Source organism: Chrysochloris asiatica, unplaced genomic scaffold, assembly GCF_000296735.1.
Source record: "Chrysochloris asiatica unplaced genomic scaffold, ChrAsi1.0 scaffold00136, whole genome shotgun sequence".
Classification (NCBI taxonomy): domain Eukaryota; kingdom Metazoa; phylum Chordata; class Mammalia; order Afrosoricida; family Chrysochloridae; genus Chrysochloris; species Chrysochloris asiatica.
The window spans coordinates 9,239,515-9,259,604 of record NW_006408654.1 but is presented as its reverse complement, the minus strand read 5'-3'; the positions used below and the strand labels follow the sequence as shown (position 1 = coordinate 9,259,604).

General features: G+C 35.4%; 1 protein-coding gene across 2 annotated transcripts in view; it reads left to right on the top strand.

Moving 5' to 3' along the window:
- PLOD2 (procollagen-lysine, 2-oxoglutarate 5-dioxygenase 2) overlaps positions 1 to 20,090 on the top strand; it is a 113,090-nt gene that overhangs the window by 73,031 nt on the left and 19,969 nt on the right. For both annotated transcript variants that reach the window (XM_006869865.1, XM_006869864.1), the window contains exons 7-11: positions 2,556 to 2,653; positions 10,627 to 10,728; positions 15,353 to 15,478; positions 17,184 to 17,305; positions 19,231 to 19,335. In XM_006869865.1, the coding sequence (XP_006869927.1) occupies positions 2,556 to 2,653; positions 10,627 to 10,728; positions 15,353 to 15,478; positions 17,184 to 17,305; positions 19,231 to 19,335 (553 nt within the window). The remainder of the gene's footprint in view (positions 1 to 2,555; positions 2,654 to 10,626; positions 10,729 to 15,352; positions 15,479 to 17,183; positions 17,306 to 19,230; positions 19,336 to 20,090) is intronic.

Below are 20,090 nucleotides of genomic sequence, written 5' to 3'. Positions count from 1 at the left end.
CTCACTCACTGCCACTGAGAGTCAATTTCAACTCAGTGGTGCTCAATAGGGTTTCTGAGGCTGTAATCTCTATGGAAGCAGAAAGCCTCATCTTTCTCCCATTAAGTTTAAAGGTGGATTTGAACCTGTGACTTTGTCAATTGCAGGCAAATGCTTATTTGACAGTGCCATCAGGAATCCTTATAATTAGATATTGTTTTTGGTAAGTGCTGACTAGTCAGTTCAGACTCACAGTGACCCTATATAGGGTTTCTGAGGAATGACAGATAGGTTTGAACTGACAGTCTTAACAATTAGCATTCCAGTGCTTATCTTACAGCATCAGAACTAAGAAATTTAAAATATATTACAACTGAATGCATTTCCTCAAATTGCTTCAGTTCAGTGAAAAGATTCTCAGAATGTAATGCATTTGGTCTGCAGTGCTCAAGAAATTTGAGGAAAGGATCAGAAACAAAGGACTACGTCTTCTCCACTTTACCTTGGATACTCCTTAAATATTGCCATAGGCCTGTCTTTCAATTACTAGAAATACTATCAATTGTGGTCAATAGTAGAAAGCTTGCATATGACGGGTTGTTATGGTATGCTGAGGAGTAGGTTCCAACTCAGTACTGACTTATAGTTATCCCATATAGAGTTTCTAAGAGAGAGGCTGGTGGGTTTGAACTGTTGACGCTGTAGTTAGCAGTGCAGTGTTTGTACTATACATCTCATCAGGATGTACAGTGTTTTATTCATAATACATATTATTTCTATTATCTTAATTTGTTGATTATGTGCCATGGAGTCAGTTCCGACTCATAGCGACTCTGCATAGTAAACCTGTAAAGTAGGCATGGAATCCCTTTTGCAGATGGACAAATTGAGTCCAAATTTAATTTGTCTTGTGGCATAGTGAGTTACACATAGGACTGCTAACTACAATGTCAGCAGTTCGAATCCACCAGTTGCTCCAAAGGAGAAAAATGAGACTTTCTGCTCCTGGAAAGATTTACAGTCTAGGTAATTGTATGTTATTGTTGTTAAGTGTAATTGAGTTGGTTCTGACCCATAGCAACCCTGCATAGGGTTTCCAAGGAGTGACTGGTGAGCTTGAACCGCCGACCTTGCAGTTCAAACAGCTTTGCAGTCTGGTACATTAACTCACAATGCCATACCAGAACTCATGTAGCTTAGAGGTTACAAACCGGGCTGCGAACCACAAGGTGAGCAGTTCAAAACTACCAGCTGTTCCGTGGGAGAAAGATGAGGCTTTCTGCTCCTGTAAGGATTTACAGCCTCGGAAACCCTGTACATGGTCACTTTGAGTTGGAACCGACTCCACGGCACATAACAGCAGCAGCAACAGCATTTAGTCAACTGGAGTTCTGGTGTGGTGCTATGGGTTAATGTGCTAGACTGCACAGTCGGTTTGAACCACAAAGTTCAAGCTCACCAGCTGCTCCTTGGAAACCCTATACAGGCTTGCTATGGGTCGGAACTGACTCAACAGCACTTGACAACAACAACAGGAATCAAGTGACTCAACAGCATACAACCAACACTACCACTATGATCACATTAAAAGCCTTCGTGGCTCAGTGGTTAAGCTCTCAGCTTCTATCCGAAAGGTCAGTGGTTTAAACCCACTGAGGGAGAAAGATGAGGCAGCCTGCTTCCATAAAGATTTACAGCCTTGAAAATATTTTGGAGCATTTCTACTCTGTTCTATAGGGGTATGAGTCGCAATCTGCCTAACTGGCAGTGGTTTTTGGTTTTAGAATCATCTAAGAGTTTCTGAGTGGTTTAAATGATTAACACATGTAGCTGCGAACCAAAAGGTTAGAAGTTTGAGTCTACCCGGAGGCAATTGGGAGAAAAGATCTGGTATTCTTCTGAAAAATCCATTTTTAAAGCCCTATAGTTCTGTGACAGATAGGTCACAATGCATGAAAATCGACTTTATAGCAACTAATAGTTAGAGTTTTTGTTACTGCCATCAAGTCAGTTCTGACTCAGTGACTCTGTTTAGGGTTTCCAAGGCTGTAAATCTTTATGGAATAGAAAGCCTCATCTTTCTCCCAGGGATCAGCTGGTGGGCTCGAACCATCAACCTTGTGGTTAACAGTCCAGTGTTTATCCTACATAGCACAGGATTACATAATAAAGAGGTGGAAGCAGGATTGCAAAGATGATTTTATCCATAAGCTACTACGGTAGCTGAGTCCTTCAGTCAGTTTGAGGTGCCAGACTGGAGGGAATGAGATGCGCTGCCCTTTATTTTATACATGGGTATCTGCTGACTTCCAGGAGGGATAGTTTTGAAAAGTGTTCTGTAGCCCAGAGAATATTGTTTGCATGATAAACTATACAATGACAAACACACACAGAGAGATAAATATAAGGTGGCTTCTAAAAGCTCATGGAAAAATGGAGATGAAAGATAATGGATTTTTTTCACAAATTTTTTGAAGCCCCCTTGTTATAGAGATATATAGATTTGTATACAAAAATATTCATGCACACACCCAGTTTTAAATTCCTGAAACCCATTTTCTTTTTTTTAAACCCAGATGAAGTTGTTTTAAAATTTGAAAATGGAAAAGCCAGAGCTAAGAATAGTTTTTATGAAACATTACCCGTGGCAATTAATGGAAACGGACCCACCAAGGTGAGTAAGTGTGACTTTTAACTTGGCTTCCTCTTATTTGGAGGCAGACTGTGTATCAATATGTGGAATATGTTTTGTTTTTTAAAATTTCTGTAAGAGGCTTTATTCTGGTGCCAACAATTTTGTGACTTCATCTGTCAAACAATATTTTCTGGTTTCATTCAAATTCATTGAACTGATGATTTTTTCTCAACCTTACTGATAACTTTTCATCCTATCTGTAACAAATTTCACTTTACTGTTTTATTTAGTAAAAAATAATTGAGAGTAAGTCATATTTTCTCACACAAGATATCCTGCTGGACAGGAATTATTTGGGGCATTAAGGGATCCTGTGGTTGATCAGTCACCATTTTCTAAGTCAATAACACTGTGAAGTTTGGGCTATAACTAAATGAGCAGAAAGCTTCTTCATGCCCTTATTAAGTGCCAAGTTTGATGAATTAAAGTTGAAAAGAACATAATTGTATAATCTGTTTGATTTTGAATGCTTTTGGGGTTCAGATATATTTATTTGAGCTTTCTCAAAATTTTCCTGATTGCAAAAGTTATAGATAACAAATCTGTACTGCTTGTATCAAATCAAAAGAGATCATAGGTTACATTTAATTTGGAGAATTGCCATTGTTGTTAAGTGCCTTCAAGTCAATTCAACTCATAGCAGCCTTTTTCAGGGTTTCTGAGGAACAACTGATGAGTTTGAACTGCTGACCTTGTGTTTCACAATCCAGTGCATATTCCATAGTGCCACACCAGAAGTCCATTCAATCTGCATGTTGAGCAAATCTGAGAAGCTGGACTATATGAAGAAGAATGTGGCATCAGGATTGGAGAAAGACTCATTAGTAACCTGCTGTGTGCAGATGATACAACTTGCTTAAAGCAAAGAGGACTTAAATTCTTACTGATGAAAATCAAAGACTGTAGCCTCCAATATGGGTTGTACCTCAAATCTAAAGAAAACAAAAATCCTCACAAATGGACTAATAAATAATATCACGTTACATGGAGAAAAGATTGAATTTATCAAAGACTTCATTTTGCTTGGATCCACAAACAATCCTCATTGAAGTGGTTGTCAAGAAATCAAGCAATGTATTGCATTAGGCAAATATGTTATAGAACACTTCTTTAAAGTGTTCAAGAGCAAATATATCAGTTTGAGGACTAAGATGTACCCTCAAGTCATGGTTTTTTCAGTAGCCTCATATGCATGTGAAAATTGGACAGTGAATAAGGAAGACAGTAGAAGAACTGATGCATTTGAATTGTGGTGTTGGAGAAGAATATTAAAAGTATCATGGACTGCCAAAAGAACAAGCCAGTCTGTGTTGAAAGAAGTACAGCCAAATTGCTCCTTAGAAGCCAGTATCATGAGACTTTCTCTCTCATACTTTGGGCATATTTTCAGGAGGATCTAATGGAGAAGGATATTTTGCTTGGTAAAGTGAAAGGTCAGCAAAAGACCCTCAATGAGATGGATTGACACAGTGGGAGTAGCAATGTGCTCCAGCATAAAGCATAGGGAACTTGCACAGGATTAGGCAGTGTTTTGTTCTGTTGGTCCTAGTTTTACTCTGAGTAGGAACTGACTTTTTAAAATTAACACTGTATTTGAAATGTTGCTGCATTTATTCTACATAATTATTTTCATACTTATTTTAATACAATTGAATAAATCAGATTATAGATTACAACTGATTTTTTATTTGAAACTTTGCTTTTTATTTTTGTAGATTATTTATTAAAAGTAGTAAATCCTAAAATGTTTATTTTATTGCTCATCATTTTCTTTCCAATATCAGATAATATTTATGAGATAATTCTGAAATTAAATATTTTTATACAGTCTATATTTTGCACAGAAGAGCAAGCCATTTTTGAGATGAATTTGTTGTACAATAAAAATAGGGACTTTAATCTTATGTGTAAAAACCACAGTGCTTGTGTTATTGCGACCCTGAACAGTTGTACATGCTTTTTAAATTAAAGATAGAAGAATGTGGCTGGAAAACTTTCCTGCCAATGAAAATGACATCATATTTGGAAAGCCTTTGATATTGTGAAAGGAGGCTCAGAAAAGAACTACCACCTACAAGCTGGGACTGCCCAGACTAACAATTTAACTGTATAACTACATTAACAGTTTTCTGCACTTTCCAAAGCTGCCAGCATAAATGTCTGTAGTTTGTATTAAGAAAACAGATGCTAAGAGGGAGTACTGGATGACTTAGTGTTTCTGGTGAGAAATTCAAGAGATGGAGGTTTCCATTCAAAACTACTGCTTTAAAAATATTTTAATTAACTGTGAAAATTGAATAGAAATAAAAAGCCAAATGTTAAAGCATTACAACGAAGTTTTCATTTTAAAAACAAAAAGTCTTGGGCTTTATACTCTGAACTTTAAAAAATATATTGATCATTTTGTTATTCATACAGTTATTGTCTACGGATCAATAATTCATTAAATAAATATTTAATTTCTATGAGATTTTTGTGAGATGGAAAAAATGCTAGCTTTTGTATGTAGATGGGAATTTTATATATGGTAGGAACTCTTAAGTATTTGACCTTTTTTGTTCTTCTTTTAAAAAAATTTACAGAGTATTTTAAACAAAGGTTAATAAATAACAGAACTGTGCATTTTATACCCATTTTTTTTATCCCTTTTAGAAACAGTGCTAAATAGATAATCCATTTTTATATGAATGTCTTTATTTGATTCCTTTTAAAATCATATTTCACAGGACAAGAGTGATTACATTGTTGTTTTCATTTGTCATCTTTACTTTGACAATTAGCTGTAAAAACTTTATTTCTATGTTTATTAGAGAGGCACATTAAACTGACCACATTGTTTCTCTTAATGGTGGCAAAACATATATTCTTGAAATGTCACTAGGAAATACCTTGACTGCATGTTAAATGAAGAAAAGGTTGAAGTTATTAAAGACTTCATTTTGCTTGGATCCACTAACAATGCTCATGGAAGTAGCAATCAGAGAAATCACAATAATGTATTAGATTTGATTTCTGTATAAGTCATCTTCTACTTTATATTTCATCCTCTGAGCTTCATTTGTCTTGGTGGTGGTGGTGTGCCATGGAGTTGATTCTGACTAATAGTGACCCTGCACAGGATTTCTCGGATTATAAATGTTTACTGGAGCAGAAAGCCTCATCTTTTTCCTGTGGAAAGGCTGGTCGTTTTGAACTGCTGACCTTGAATTTAGCAGTCTACCTTGTAACCACTACACTACCAGAGCTCTTTGTAGTCCAGAAAAAATGTGAATGCGTATGTCTTTTGACCTATGAAATGAAAAGTATCATCCATAATATGTGTACAACACAATTTTTCCCATTTTAATTAGTAGTGTAGCATTTGGTTCAGAGTTTCAGTACAATAGAAATATTTGAAGAGGATCTCAGATATTTGGGAAGAATCTGCTAAAATGATACTGGAATATTATTAACCTAGTCTATTCTACATGCTAAGATATCTTTCTGGCTTTTGTTGTTACTGCAGTTAAGTGCCATTGAGTCATTCTGACTCATAGCTTCTGAGGAGCAAGTGATGAGTTTGACTGACATTGATGTTAGCAGACCAGTGTTTATCCTACAGCACCACACTAGTACCTCTTCGAGGCATAGTTGTTGTTATTAAGTGCTGTCAAGTTGCTTTTGACTCATAGTGACCCTGTATAGAGGTTTTCAAGGAGTAGCTGGTGGGTTTGAACTTCTGACTTTGTAGCTGGTTGTTGTTGTTAGGTACCGATTCATAGCAACCCTATGCACAACAGAACGACACACTGCCCAGTCCTGGGCCAACCTCATTATTGTTGCCATGCTTGAGCCCATTGATGCTGCCACTTTGCCAATCCATCGCTCTGCGGGTCTTCCTCTTTTTCTCTGACCCTCCATCTTACCAAACATGATATACTTCTCCAGAGACTGGGCACTTCTAGACAATATGTCCATAGTACGAGAGACAAAATTTAGCCATCCTGGCCTCCAAGGAGCACTCTGGCTGCACTTTTTCCAAAACAGATCTGTTTGTTGTTTTGGCAGTCCATGGTACTTTCAATATTCTCCTCCAACACCATAACTCAAATGCATCAATTCTTCTACAGTCTTCCTTATTCAGTGGCCATATTTCACATACATATGAGGTTATTGAAAATACCATGGCCTGGGTCAGGCGCACCTTAGTCTTCAAGTTGACATCTTTGCTCTTCTACATTTTAAAAAGGTCTTGTACAATGCCAGAGATGGAGGTGGAGACTATGATGTGGAGAGATGGAGCAGCTGGGGACTTTAGACCCAGAGAGGGAGAGGGCTGTGTGCTGATGACTGGGGACAGGCTTGTAGGGTATACCCTTTGGTTGGTTGATGATGCATGGAGGGGATTGTAGCCATGGCAATGAAACGATATACGATAGAATGAATTTAAAACTAATATTTTCCCATGTAAACTATCACATAATTCATAATAAAACATTTAAAAAACAAACAAACAAACAAATTCTTGTGCAGCAGATTTGCCTAGTGCAATACATGGTTTGATTTCTTGACTTCCATGATTGTTGATAGTTGATCCAAGAAGAATCAAGTCCTTGACAACTTCAATCTTTTCTCCATTGATAAGAATGTTGTTTATTGGTCCAGTGGTGAAGATTTTGTGTTTCTTAAATTGAGATGCAATCGATAGAGAGAAGGCTGTGCTCTTTGATCTTCATCAGTAAGTATTTTAAGTCATCTTCACATTCAACAAGCAAGGTTGTATCATCTGTGTATTGCAGGTTAATGAATCTTCCTCCAATCTTGAAGCTACATTTTTCTTCATATAACCCAGCATCTTGGATTATTTGCTCATCATACAGGTTGAATAATTATGGTGAAAGATATAACCCTGTTGCACTCCTTTCATAATTTTAAACTATTCAGTGTTTCCATGTTCTGTTCGAACAACTGCCTCTTGGTCCATGTACAGATTACTCATGAGTAGAATTAAATGTTCCGTAATACTCATACTTCACAATGTTGTCCATAGCTTGTCATGATGCACATAATCAAAAACCTTTATGTGGTCAACAAAGCACAGGTAAACAACTTTCTGGTATTCTCTGCTTTCAGCCAAGATCCATCAGACATCAGCAATGATATACCTTGTTCCATGGCCTCTTCTGAATCTGGCTTAAATCTCTGGAAGTTCTCTGTCAATGTATGCTTGCAACCATTTCTGTATTACCTTTAGTACAATTTTACTCACATGGGATATCAAAGATATTGTCAGATGATATCCACATTCTGTTGGGTCACTTTTCTTTGGAATGGGCACAAATACGGATCTCTTCTGGTCAGTTGGTCAGATAGTTGTTTTCCAAATTTCTTGGCATAGATGGGTGAGTGCCTTCAGTGCCTCCACTTTGTTGAAAGATTTCATCTTTTATTCCATCAATTCCTGGTGTCTTGTTTTTTGTGTGTGTGTGCGCCAATTCCTTCAATACAACTTGGACTTCTTCTTTCAGTATCATTGGTTCTTGATCATATGCTACCTCTTGAAATGGTTGAACATCAACCATTTCCTTTTGGTACAGTGACTCTCTGTATTCCTTCCATTTTCTTTTGATGCTTTCTGCATCATTCATTAATTTACCCAGAGAATCCTTCAATAATGAAATAATTGAGGCTTGAATTTTTTTTTTTTTCAGTTCCCCCAGCTTGAGAAATGCTGAGCATGTTCTTCCCATTTGATTTTATGTCTTCACAGATATTTGTACATTTTGTTGTAATATTTTACTTTGTCTTCTTAAGCTAGATTTTGAAATTTTCTGTGCAACTCTTGTACCTCCTCAGTTTTTTTCCATTTGCTTTAGCTTCTCTGCACTGGAGAGCAATTTTCAGTGTCTCTTCTGACATCCATTTTGGCCTTTTCCTTCTTTCTTGTCTTCTTAATGCCTTTTTGCTTTCTTCATGTGTGATGTTCTTGATGTCATCTCATAACTATTCTGGCCTTCGGTCTTTAGTGTTTAATGTATCAAATCTGTTCTTCAGATGATCTCTAAATTCAGGTAGGATATATTCAAGATCATATTTTGGCTCATTTAGACTTGTTTTCATTTTCTTCAGCTCAGTCTGAATTTGCATATAAGCAATTGATGGTCTGTTCCATAATCAGCCCCTGGCCTTGTTTTCACTGATGATGTGGACCTTTTCCACCGTCTCTTTCCACAAATGTAGTCAATTTGATTTCTGTGTATTCCATCTGGTGAGGTCCATGCATATAATTGTAGCTGGTAGTCCATGTTTATCGTGCAGTGTCATACTAGGACTCCAAGAAGATAGAGAATTTCAGTTTCTATTCTGTACATTTTTGTCTATGATATTTAATGCACGGAGTTTACTTTTATCTTTCGTGTTCTTAGTTGCTTTCCAATTGGAAATTAATGATTATATATGCATAATAAGGTTTTAGGAACTTCTTTTTAACAGTAATTAGAAATTAGGGACGATGTTAGTTTAGTACTACATTACTGTCTTGTGGCTGTATGAGAAAAATGAATTGTGGTGTATGAAAAGAATTAGTAAGATCATTAAAATGTTTTAAAGTTAAACACCACACATGTACTAGGAATTGAAATTGCAGTAAATGGGGTAGTCCTGGTGTGATGGTGTAGGATAAGCACTCGACCTCAAGGTCATTTTGAACCACAAAGTTGGTGGTTCTGACTCACCAACTGCTCCTCAAAAACCCTTTACAGGATCGCTGTGAGTCAGAACTGACTCAAAGGTACTTAATAATGATGACAATTTGTTTTAATTAGCAGAGTTTTTGTAACAATGTTCCAAATGTATGGATATGCCAAATCAGTGTGTTTATCCCCGTCCTGTATTGTTTTCTTTCCTTCGACCCCCTCCATCTCCTCACCCTCCCCACTCAACTCTCTTTCCCACTCCCTAAAGTACACACAGGGACACAGGATTTTTGGGTAAAATGAATAACAATTCCTGAGTAAGGAGAGTGGAGATAAGTCATAAAGGAGTTCCTCTGAGATGTCTGGATGCAGTGGGAGTGGAAAAGCATTATTCTACTTTTTATTAGTGAAGATAGAAGGATTTATGAGATTAACTATAATTATGCCTTAGTAGCTTGTTCTAAATCTGAGTGAAGTCAGTGCCCCTGAACCATTGCCCAGAAGGCTGTTTTAGGATAAGTACTTGACAGCAAGGTCAATTTGTAATGCAAGATCGGTTAAACACACCAGCTGCTCCTCGGAAATCCTATACAGAGCTGCTATGAGTTGGAACCAACTAGCCGGCACTTAACAACAACAGTTTACTAGAAGATTTTACCTTTTGGTGATACTATGTATTGTATATGGTGATGTTTGGTAAGAAGTCAGTGTCACCAACCCAGTCATGGTAGCTGTCTCCTCTAGGACTTCAACATTATCCTACTACTAAATTAGCATTTGGACTCCTTGTGTGGCACTATAGGATCAGCACTAGACTGTGAACCATAAAGTCAGAAGTTCAAACCCACCAGCTGTTCCTTGGAAACATTACAAAGGGTCACTATGAGTTGGAACGGACTCGAGGGCACTTCACAACAACAACAAAAATTTAGTATTTACATGACTACCTACATTTTTATAACTTTTGCTAATACAACACATTCATCCATTTTCAACTGTGTTGTTGTTTGACTTCCATATTTCCTTAAAGTGTATCTTTTCATATTATTCCTTGGATATTATTTTTGATGTATTTTTTTTTAGAATTTCTAGTTAAAAGTTATTATTCATGGTCTTTAGAGGAGTTAGTGTATATTTCTAAGTAATAAATAAAAACACAGTTATTAAAGGAATGTACCTAATACAGAAAGCATGTTTTGAAGCTAGATGATTATAGAATGAAATTGCATCAAGGAGAGAGAATTTCTTTTGCTAGCCCAATTTTCTTTTATTTTCTAGATTGTACTGAATTATTTAGGAAACTACATACCTAATGCATGGACACAGGACAGTGGCTGCACTCTTTGCAATGTGGATGTAATTGACTTGTCTGCAGTAGATGTAAGTGAAATTGTGTGTGAAATGTAATAATAAGAAGCACATTGTGATTTGTAGAAAACAACAGGACAAATAATTTTATAGCTTGATTGATAATGGATTTATAAACGTAAAATATGAAAATTCAGAAATTTAGTAGATAAGTGTATTTCAAACTCTTAGGAAGCAAAGCCAGGTAATAAATGAACCAGGTTAAAGGGGCTTGGTTGTTTTTACTAATAAATTTCTATGAATGAGTGTTTTTGTGTGATTTATTTTGGTTAACTTGGTCAAATAGTCCCTGGATGCTTAATGATTAATGGGATCAACTTTCTAACTGAAAGGTTGATGGTTCAAATTTACCTGGAGGTACATTGGAAGAAATGTCTGGCAATCTGCCTCCAAAATGAACCACTGAATATTCCTTTGGAGCACAATTCTTCTCTGACATTCGTGGAGTTGCCATGAGTCAGATTTGATTCAGTGGCAACTAGTATTGTGGGTCTATAACATGGTCAAAGCATTGAGAATGAATTATGATGATGGTCCAGCATTTTCATTGAATAATCTTATACATGTTTCTTTTTCAGATTTGATAATTAAAAAAAAAATGTATGCTGTTATCCAGTTTAGGGACTGTTCTAAGCACTTTATATATAGTAACTCTGGTAGCATAGTGGTTATGAGTTGGGCTGCCAACCTCAAGGGTCAACAGTTCGAAACTACCAGTGGTTTCACAGGAGAAAGATGAGGCATTCTGCTCCTGTAAAGATTTACAGCCTCGGAAACCCTGTGCAGGGTCACTATGAGTCGGAACCGACTCCACGGTGCTTAACAATAACAACAACTCATTTAAATATACAGAATCACCTGTGGTGAATAATACTATTAACTGAGTTTTATAGAGGAGTTTAAGTAGCCTGCTCTAGGTACATACTTTTTAAGTGTTGTAGTTGTTAACTTGAGTTGGTTCGGGCTGGTGAGTAAAAGTATAGAAGTAAAGAAGTAAAACAGGCAAAAAATAAAACTCCTATGAATCTAGTTCTGGTAAGTCATGTACTCATGCAAATATAAAATATTTTTATTGTAATAAACTTAGACTCCTGAATCAAATAGTTGCTTAACCCTGAAAACTCTTGAATTAATTTCTATTCTTATCACTGTCTGAAAGGATAAAGAGTAACTTGTGCACATTTAGGAGCTTCAGACTAAAACCTTATTTTATTTGAAAATAAGACTTTGGCCAGTCTCTAAAACAACAAAGTGAATGTTTCCTATCTGGAAAGAATGCCAGAATAGTTCTGCATCACGAAAATGTTTAAAAGTTCATACTGATCTTTTTTGCAGAAAGTAACATCATGCTCCTGAGAGACAGTTAATACTTTTATCAGTTTTGTTTCTCTATCTTTCTGGAATAACGATAGATCTATATTTATATAAATAATATTCTTATGTGTATTTTGGGTTTTTTGCATATAGAAATTAATCACTTGATGCTTAAGTTTTTCTTTGTGTTGTATTGTAGCCTGTTAAAATAAGCTAGACATAAAACTTTCCATTTCACTATGGAAACTAAGTATGTGGTTGGTTTTTACCTGTAGCTATTAAACAGTCATTGTTGTTGTTGCTAAGTGCTGCCGAGTCAGTTCAACTCATAAATGACTCTCTATAGGGTTTCCAAGGAGCAGCTGGTGGGTTTGAACTATCAACCTTGTGGTTAGCAGTCCAGTATGTATCTTACAGCACCACACAAGGACTCCAGTTATTATACAGTTGCTGTTGTTGTTTTAAGTGCTGTCGACTCATTTCTGATTTATATATAGCAACCCTGTATAGGGTTTCTGAGGAGTGGCTGGTGAGTTTGAACTGCCAAACTGTGGTTCAAACCAACCTTTCAATCCAGTGCTTATCCTGTAGCTCCACACTAGGATATAAGATTGTAAATTGCCTATATGGTAAAGAACATGGACTGTGAAGTCACACTTGCTGAGTTCAGATCCCAGGTCTACCATCTGCTTAGATGCGGGCCATAGGCAAAAAACTTTATATTAAAAAATAATAATGATTATCTCAGAGGTTAGAAAGATAACCCTGGCAGTATATGACTAAGTACACAGTTACTAACTGAACAGCCAGTGGTTTTAACCTACCAACAAATCCACAGGTCGAAAGATGGACGATCTGCTCCAGTAAAGATTAACAGTCTAAGAAATCCCATGGGGCCATTCTACTGTGTCCTATAGGGGCAGTATAGGGTTGCTGTGAAACGACATCAACTCAACAACAGCAGAAAGTTTATATAGATGTTAAATGAAATTATATATGAGTGTATGTATCACTAAGCCTTCATTGAATGTTAGCTGTTATTTTTATCTTTAATATCTATGATTACATGTAATTAGGAGCTCTGGTAGCGTAGTGGTTACGACTCGGGCTGTGAACCGCAAGGTCAGCAGTTCGAAACTACCAGCTGCTCCGCGGGAGAAAGATGAGGCTTTCTACTCTCGTAAAGATTTACACCCTAGGAAACCCTGCACAGGGTCGCTATGAGTCGGTTCCGACTCCACGGCACATAACAACAACAACAACAACAACATGTAATTAAAAGTAGACTAATAAAGGAGATATAACAGGTTAAGTCTTGCTCATTATTTACTAATTCCTGTGTTCTGAATTACTTCTCTTAACCCTGTTTTCCTAGTGTACATTTTAGATTTTTACCACCAAACTTTCTGATGAGTAGCCAAATGCCTGCTCTTTTGCAGCATCCAGTGAGTGATTGAATACTTAGAGGGTAGATATTTTTGTTTAATTCCTTGCCATTGAGTCCATTCTGACTCACAGTACTCTGTAAGACAGGGTAGAACTGCTTGTTAAAGGTACTGAGAATGAGCAGTCAACCTCCTCTTTTCCCCACAGAGCTGTGGTGGACTTAATAAACCAAGCTGTTGGTTAGCAACTTAACACTTATCCTATCAGCACCACAGGGCTCCTTATTTTGTGTTTAGTTTAGTTTTTTGTATTTGTTCATTCATTTAATGTTAAATACTTTGTGTGAGTAGATGAATCGATGAATCGAAAGACTAATGAAATAGAACAATGTACAAGATGTGCATCAATGCAAATAACTACTAACTTACATACAGATAATTTAAGGATTTTTGTTGTTAAGTGCCATCAAGTTGATTCCGACACATAGCAACCCTGTATACGGTTTCCGAGGAGCAGCTGGTGAACTTGAACCACCGATGTTGCAGTTCAAATGGCTTTGCAGTCTGGCGCATTAACCCACAGAGCCATACCAGGACTCCAATTTAAGGATTACAGATTGTTAAATATGCTTATTGTTGAGTTAGGTACTTTTCCCCATCCTTCACACATGATACTTCACACAGGGTCCCAATGAGTAAGGAGAACCAACGCAATGGCACTTAAGAACAACAGCAATCCTTAAATTTGGGCATTAAGACATAGTTTTCAAAAGGCTTTGTACTGAAATATTTTGTATAGTCTGGTAATAACACCTTATATTGTAGTTTACTAAAGGAGCTCTGGTAGCGTAGTGGTTACGAATCGGGCTGCGAACCTTAAGGTCAGCGGTTCGAAACTACCAGGTGCTCCGCGGGAGAAAGATGAGGCTTTCTACTCCCGTAAAGATTTACACCCTCGGAAACCCTGTACAGGGTCGCTATGGGTCGGAACCGACTCGATGGCACATAACAACAACAACAATTGTAGTTTACTTATGTTTCTGTCTTCTCCAACCATCTGTAAGTTTTTCAAGCCAGGAATTTCTCTCCTTTTTCTAAATGTTACCACAAGGCCTGGCATACATTTCATGCTATGTGTGAAAGAGAATCTGCATAGTAAAATATAGGAAAGAGGAGTTACAAAAATATATAAAATACAGTACAATAAAATAAAATAGACTAGAGAAGTTAAAACAGCTTTTCTTAAATAAGATAAAATAGACCAGAGAAGTTAAATAGCTTTCTTTACATGAATATAATGCACTGGACTGCAAGGTCAGTTTGAACCACAAGGTCAGTAGTTCAAATTCACCAGGTGCTCTTTGGAAACCCAATACAGGGTCATTATGAGTCAGAATCAACTTGAAGGTACTTAACAACAACAACATAATGATAATGAAGGAAAATAACAGACTTTCAAGATTATAGGGAATATTTCAGGATAGTAATAAAGGCGCTAAAGGCCTCTATTACTGCTTCATTTGGGCTACCCTAAGCTCTGTATTAATGAAAACGAAAAGGGAAGCTTTCAAGTTTCTTAGATGAAGTTTCAAAAATAACATTTAGATTTGAAATGGAAGTTTCTTTAAGGACTATCATAATAGAAACATTAATAGATTAGATAATATCTTTAATTCTAAATTTATAGGAAAATATAGCAAATAGGCATACTTCCTCCTCAAATCTAAGTGAACGCAAAGATGTGATACAGTAAAATTACTTTGATAGGGTACACAAAAAAGTCGAGAATTAGAAAACTGCAATGAGTCAATTCAAATTTAGCTAACCCGATACAAAGATTCTTATATTTTCTATTACGCTAATTAAGAATTGCACAAGGATTAAATTGAAACTTCATCAATTATATTTTTTTGTTATTTTTTTGCCATAAAACATAGGTCTATCCAAATGTAACAATAGGCATTTTTATTGAACAACCTACACCTTTCCTGTCTCGATTTCTGGACATGCTATTGACATTGGAGTATCCAAAAGAAGTACTTAAACTCTTTATTCATAATAAAGTAAGTATTTGAAATTTGAATATTCTATTTGCAAACTATTTTAGATATTGTTTGGAACACTTTCCTGGTTTATTTATTTATGTCTAAAAGAATTCATTACATAATTTTGTAGAGTAATTTTAGAGTGATTACTGTCTTTCCATTATTGGATCTAAGGATTTTAGAATGTATAAACCAATACCATAATATTATGACTCAATGTAGATAAAAAATGATTGGATATTAGCCATTATCATATGATTCAACTTAATAAATAATGGAGATATTAAAGAATCTTATATTCCTTTGACTTCTGTTTTCTATCATTTACAACTTTTTATAACACTATAAAATCTCAACTAGAAATGGCTTCCAGATGGAGTATTATCTAGATTCAAGACACAATGCCATGCTCTTCCCCAAGCAATTAGATAATCATTACTTCCTTCAAGAGTATTAAGAACTTCCCAAACACCTCCCACATAGTCTAAATTTAAATACATTACTTCCTAAATATTTTTCCATTTACTTGTCCCTTTTCTATGAAAATAGTTTGTACTTAAAATCATTAAGAAAAAGTAATTAAATTGACTGATATTTTCTCTCCTGTCCTAAAACTTTTCATATGCCATTATTTTTCCTTCTCGTCATACATGTTAGCTAGTCATTTATTTTTCAAAAGACAGTATTTTAATTTTGTAGAAAACCAGATAAAATGAATTTAAAAGGATGAACCATTGAGAACACTTACTTAGTAAAATACATTGTAATATATGTACTTACATCTAAGTTATTTATTATGTATTGTGTCTTTCATTTATGCTTGCCTGTATTCCTAGGACCTTAAACTTCTTGAGGGTAGGAATTTTTATCTTCTCTTATTTTACCTAAAATTAGCTATGGTGGGTTTAAAAAGGTGTGAAAGTCTGAACTTTTCAGAAATATTTAGTGAGATAATAAAAGCATTGAACTGCTATTAGAATGAAGACAGATAATCTTATCTAAATTTTTGCACAGTACAATCACATTGATTTGATTAATTTACCCAGATTAATAATTTTCTCATCCTAGTGGTTATGAATCAGGCTGCGAACCTTAAAGGTCAGCAGTTCAAAACTACCAGCCACTCCGCGGGAGAAAGATAAGGCTTTCTACTCCTGTCAAGATTTACAGCCTTGGAAACCCTGTACAGGGTTGCTATGGGTCGGAATCGACTCGATGGCACTTAACAACAACAACATTTTTGTAACAACAACGTTTGTTCAGCTTTCTACTCTATTTGTTGAAGGAAAATTATATATGTTACCTTTTTTCTGGTTTTAAAAAATACTGTAGTATTTTCTTTTGTAAAATATGACTATCTTTATTTGCAACTTAAATTAATATTTATTAGCTTAAATGAGCTTTGTTTATATTTTATAATACTTAGGCTATGAGCAGTTTTTCCTTTTTGATTTTGAAAAGTTTTATAGCATTCCCAATTTAAACATTAATGTCAAGACCTGTTTGGAAGTAGCTGTGTGAAGAGTCTTGAAATATCCTCTCTTTAAAGATTTATTAGTATGTACCTATTTTAGATTCTTCATATGACATTTAAGTGATATTTAAATACAGAGTGTTTAATATGACTATCATTTATCTGTAATGGAATGAATATGTTGATTGTGGGATTCACAACAGTCATCTTATTGTCTTTCTAATTTTTGGTATTTTAACTGTGTTACAGGAAGTCTATCATGAAAAGGACATCAAAGAATTTTTTGATAAAGCTAAACATGAAATCAGTACTATAAAAATAGTAGGACCAGAAGAAAATCTAAGTCAAGCTGAAGCCAGAAACATGGGAATGTAGGTTTAATAAATTTGAATATTTTCTAGTAAAGAGACTAAGTAAAAGCAAACCTTTCCTCAAAATTAGAATTCTAAACTTGGGTGTCTCAAAAGAATGTGTTTGTGTTTGCATTAATTCACATAAAAAATTTATGGAAGTTAGTGACATTTTTCTTTTAATGAATAGGAATCAACACATTTAATCAACTTAGTAATTGGGCTTCAGATCAAGATTTTAAATAGAAGTGTACAGAAAAAATTAATAAATATAACACTAGTATTGAAGTGATTTAATTATTTACTAGATGAAGGTTGTGTGTATGGTAAAAATGTGTTTCCCCTTATAGGGAAAGAAGGATATATACATTTTGTTGTTGTTGTTAAGTACCGTGGAGTCGGTTCCGACTCATAGTGACCCTGCACAGGGTTTTTGATACTGTAAATCTTACAGGATCAGAAAGCCTCATCTTTCTCCCGTGGAACAGCTGGTAATTTCAAACTGCAGACCTTGAGGTTAGCAGCCCAAGTCATAACCACTACGCTGCCAGAGCTCCTTCTAGATAAATAGTCATGGTGTGGAGCTGTAGGATAAGCACTGGTCTGCTAACTGCTAGGTTAATGGTTCAAGCCCACCAGTTGCTCCTTAGAAACCCATCACAGGATCTCTGTGAGTCACAATTGACTCTGTGGCACTTCACAACAACAGCAACCTAAATACTACTATAACCTCCAGAAGAGTGATTGGAGGTTGTTTGCTGAGTCTTTGGGATTCTTCATACCATAAATAAAACTTAGACAGTATTAAAAATAAGAATCGACTCAGTGAAGGTTGATTAAATCATCCAGGTCTTGTATTGAGAGATGCTGACCCAAAGTTGACAGAGATATGGTGGCATCTCAGCAGGGTATATTATTTTCTACTATTAACGATAATATTTCGTGCTATGGAATCTTAGGTTCCGGAGTGATGCATTCTGCTTGGTGTGGGAACATATGGGCAGGCAAGAAAACAGGACTCTGAAAAACCAAACACATGCCTTTACTAATGATTTCATAATTAATTCATTAGATAACCCTTCAGAATTTATTTTCAATTATTTACACCATTTTTTAACAAGTTTTCCAGCCAAGAAGCTTTTTGGCCTTAAAAATAAATGTGGTGCAGAGATACACACTAACAACAACAGAATGTGGTATTTGGAACCAGCCATGAGGCAGGGTCCTCATGACTGAAAAAGGGAAACTCAAAATGCTAAAGACATAATATGTGGGAACATTTCCCATAAGGCTCAGTCTTTGGTGTGATGTCACTAACGATAGTGCTGCAGACCTTACCAAGTGAACTTAGTAGGCTTTCCTGGTAAGAAGGGAGGGAATGATCTATTATAGAAAGAATTCCATGCAAATCAATTTCTCGAAGTATTAGTACCTGAAAAGTTTCACACTTTTATCTGTAAGATTTGTTTAAAATTGAGCTGTTTCAGGAACAAATTTTTTTATATTATCTCTGTATTTGTGTGCATAAAAAGCATCTTGACTTGTGAAAAAAGTTGTTAATAAATACATCAGAATAAATGACCCACCCCCCGCTTCAGAAAGGACTGTAATTACAAATTATAATTATAAAGGATATAATTGCAAATTACTCTTTTGACTGACTTTTTAACTTATGCCTTAAAAAGTTCCATGACTTGGTAATATATTTTACTTGTCCTAAAATTTTAGTATAGACCACGTGTGATCATCTGTGTTGATTAATTGATCATTTTGAAATTTAAGATAATTTTTCATTTTAGATATTATCTCACCATTTTGATTAGAAAGCATATTAGAGAAACTTTATTTTACGTATAAGAAAATGGCAGGTTTTTTTAAAAAATACTTTTTCAATTATTGCACGTTTATTCTTTCTAACTTTATTTCATTTTCTTTTTCAATGTCAGGGATTTTTGCCGTCAGGATGAAAAATGCAATTACTACTTTAGTGTGGATTCGGATGTTGTTTTGACAAACCCGAGGACTTTAAAAATTTTGATTGAACAAAACAGGTATTATATAAGATTCTGTATCAATTAATTATTAAAATGGTAATTATTCTACATTTATACATATAGGGTATTACCTTTGGAACACGCTGTATTTTTTTGTCTGTGTTTAGCAAGTTGAGGAATTCACTCTAATTTTTTATACCTTATAAATTTCCCATTTTAATTAGTTTTTTAAAAGAAGTCAAGTGGAAAAGGATCTGATAATAGTTTAGACATACTTAATATTAATTACAGTCACAAATGCAATGTTTTCCAATTGTATTTTGCTTACTCTATAAAAAGTTAGGTAGAATTATGATACTTCTGAGAATAATAAAATTTTAAATTGCTATATTTTCTATGTTGTTTTGTTTATTAATAAATGATGTAAAACTTCTGGCCTAAAACCTATATATTGTACAGAGTTGTAATTCTTAGAATATGAAAGAAATTTCAGAGGCATAAAGCATCCTATGGTCCTAACTATAGTTTCTTGAATGCTATTGTTATACACCTTATAACACCCCTTTGGGTAACATCTTATAGCATATATGCCCATGGTTCCAAACTCTATAAAACTTCTTGTTGTTAAATGTCGTTGAGTCCGTTTTGACTCATAGCAACCTTGCGTGGGGTTTCTGAGGCTGTAAATCTTTGCGGGAGGAGAGAACCTCATATTTCTCTTGCAGAGTGACTGGTGGGCTTGAACCACTGACCTGATAGTTCACAGTCCAGTGCTTTTCCTCTAGGACTAACCTGATCCCCTGTAAAAACTA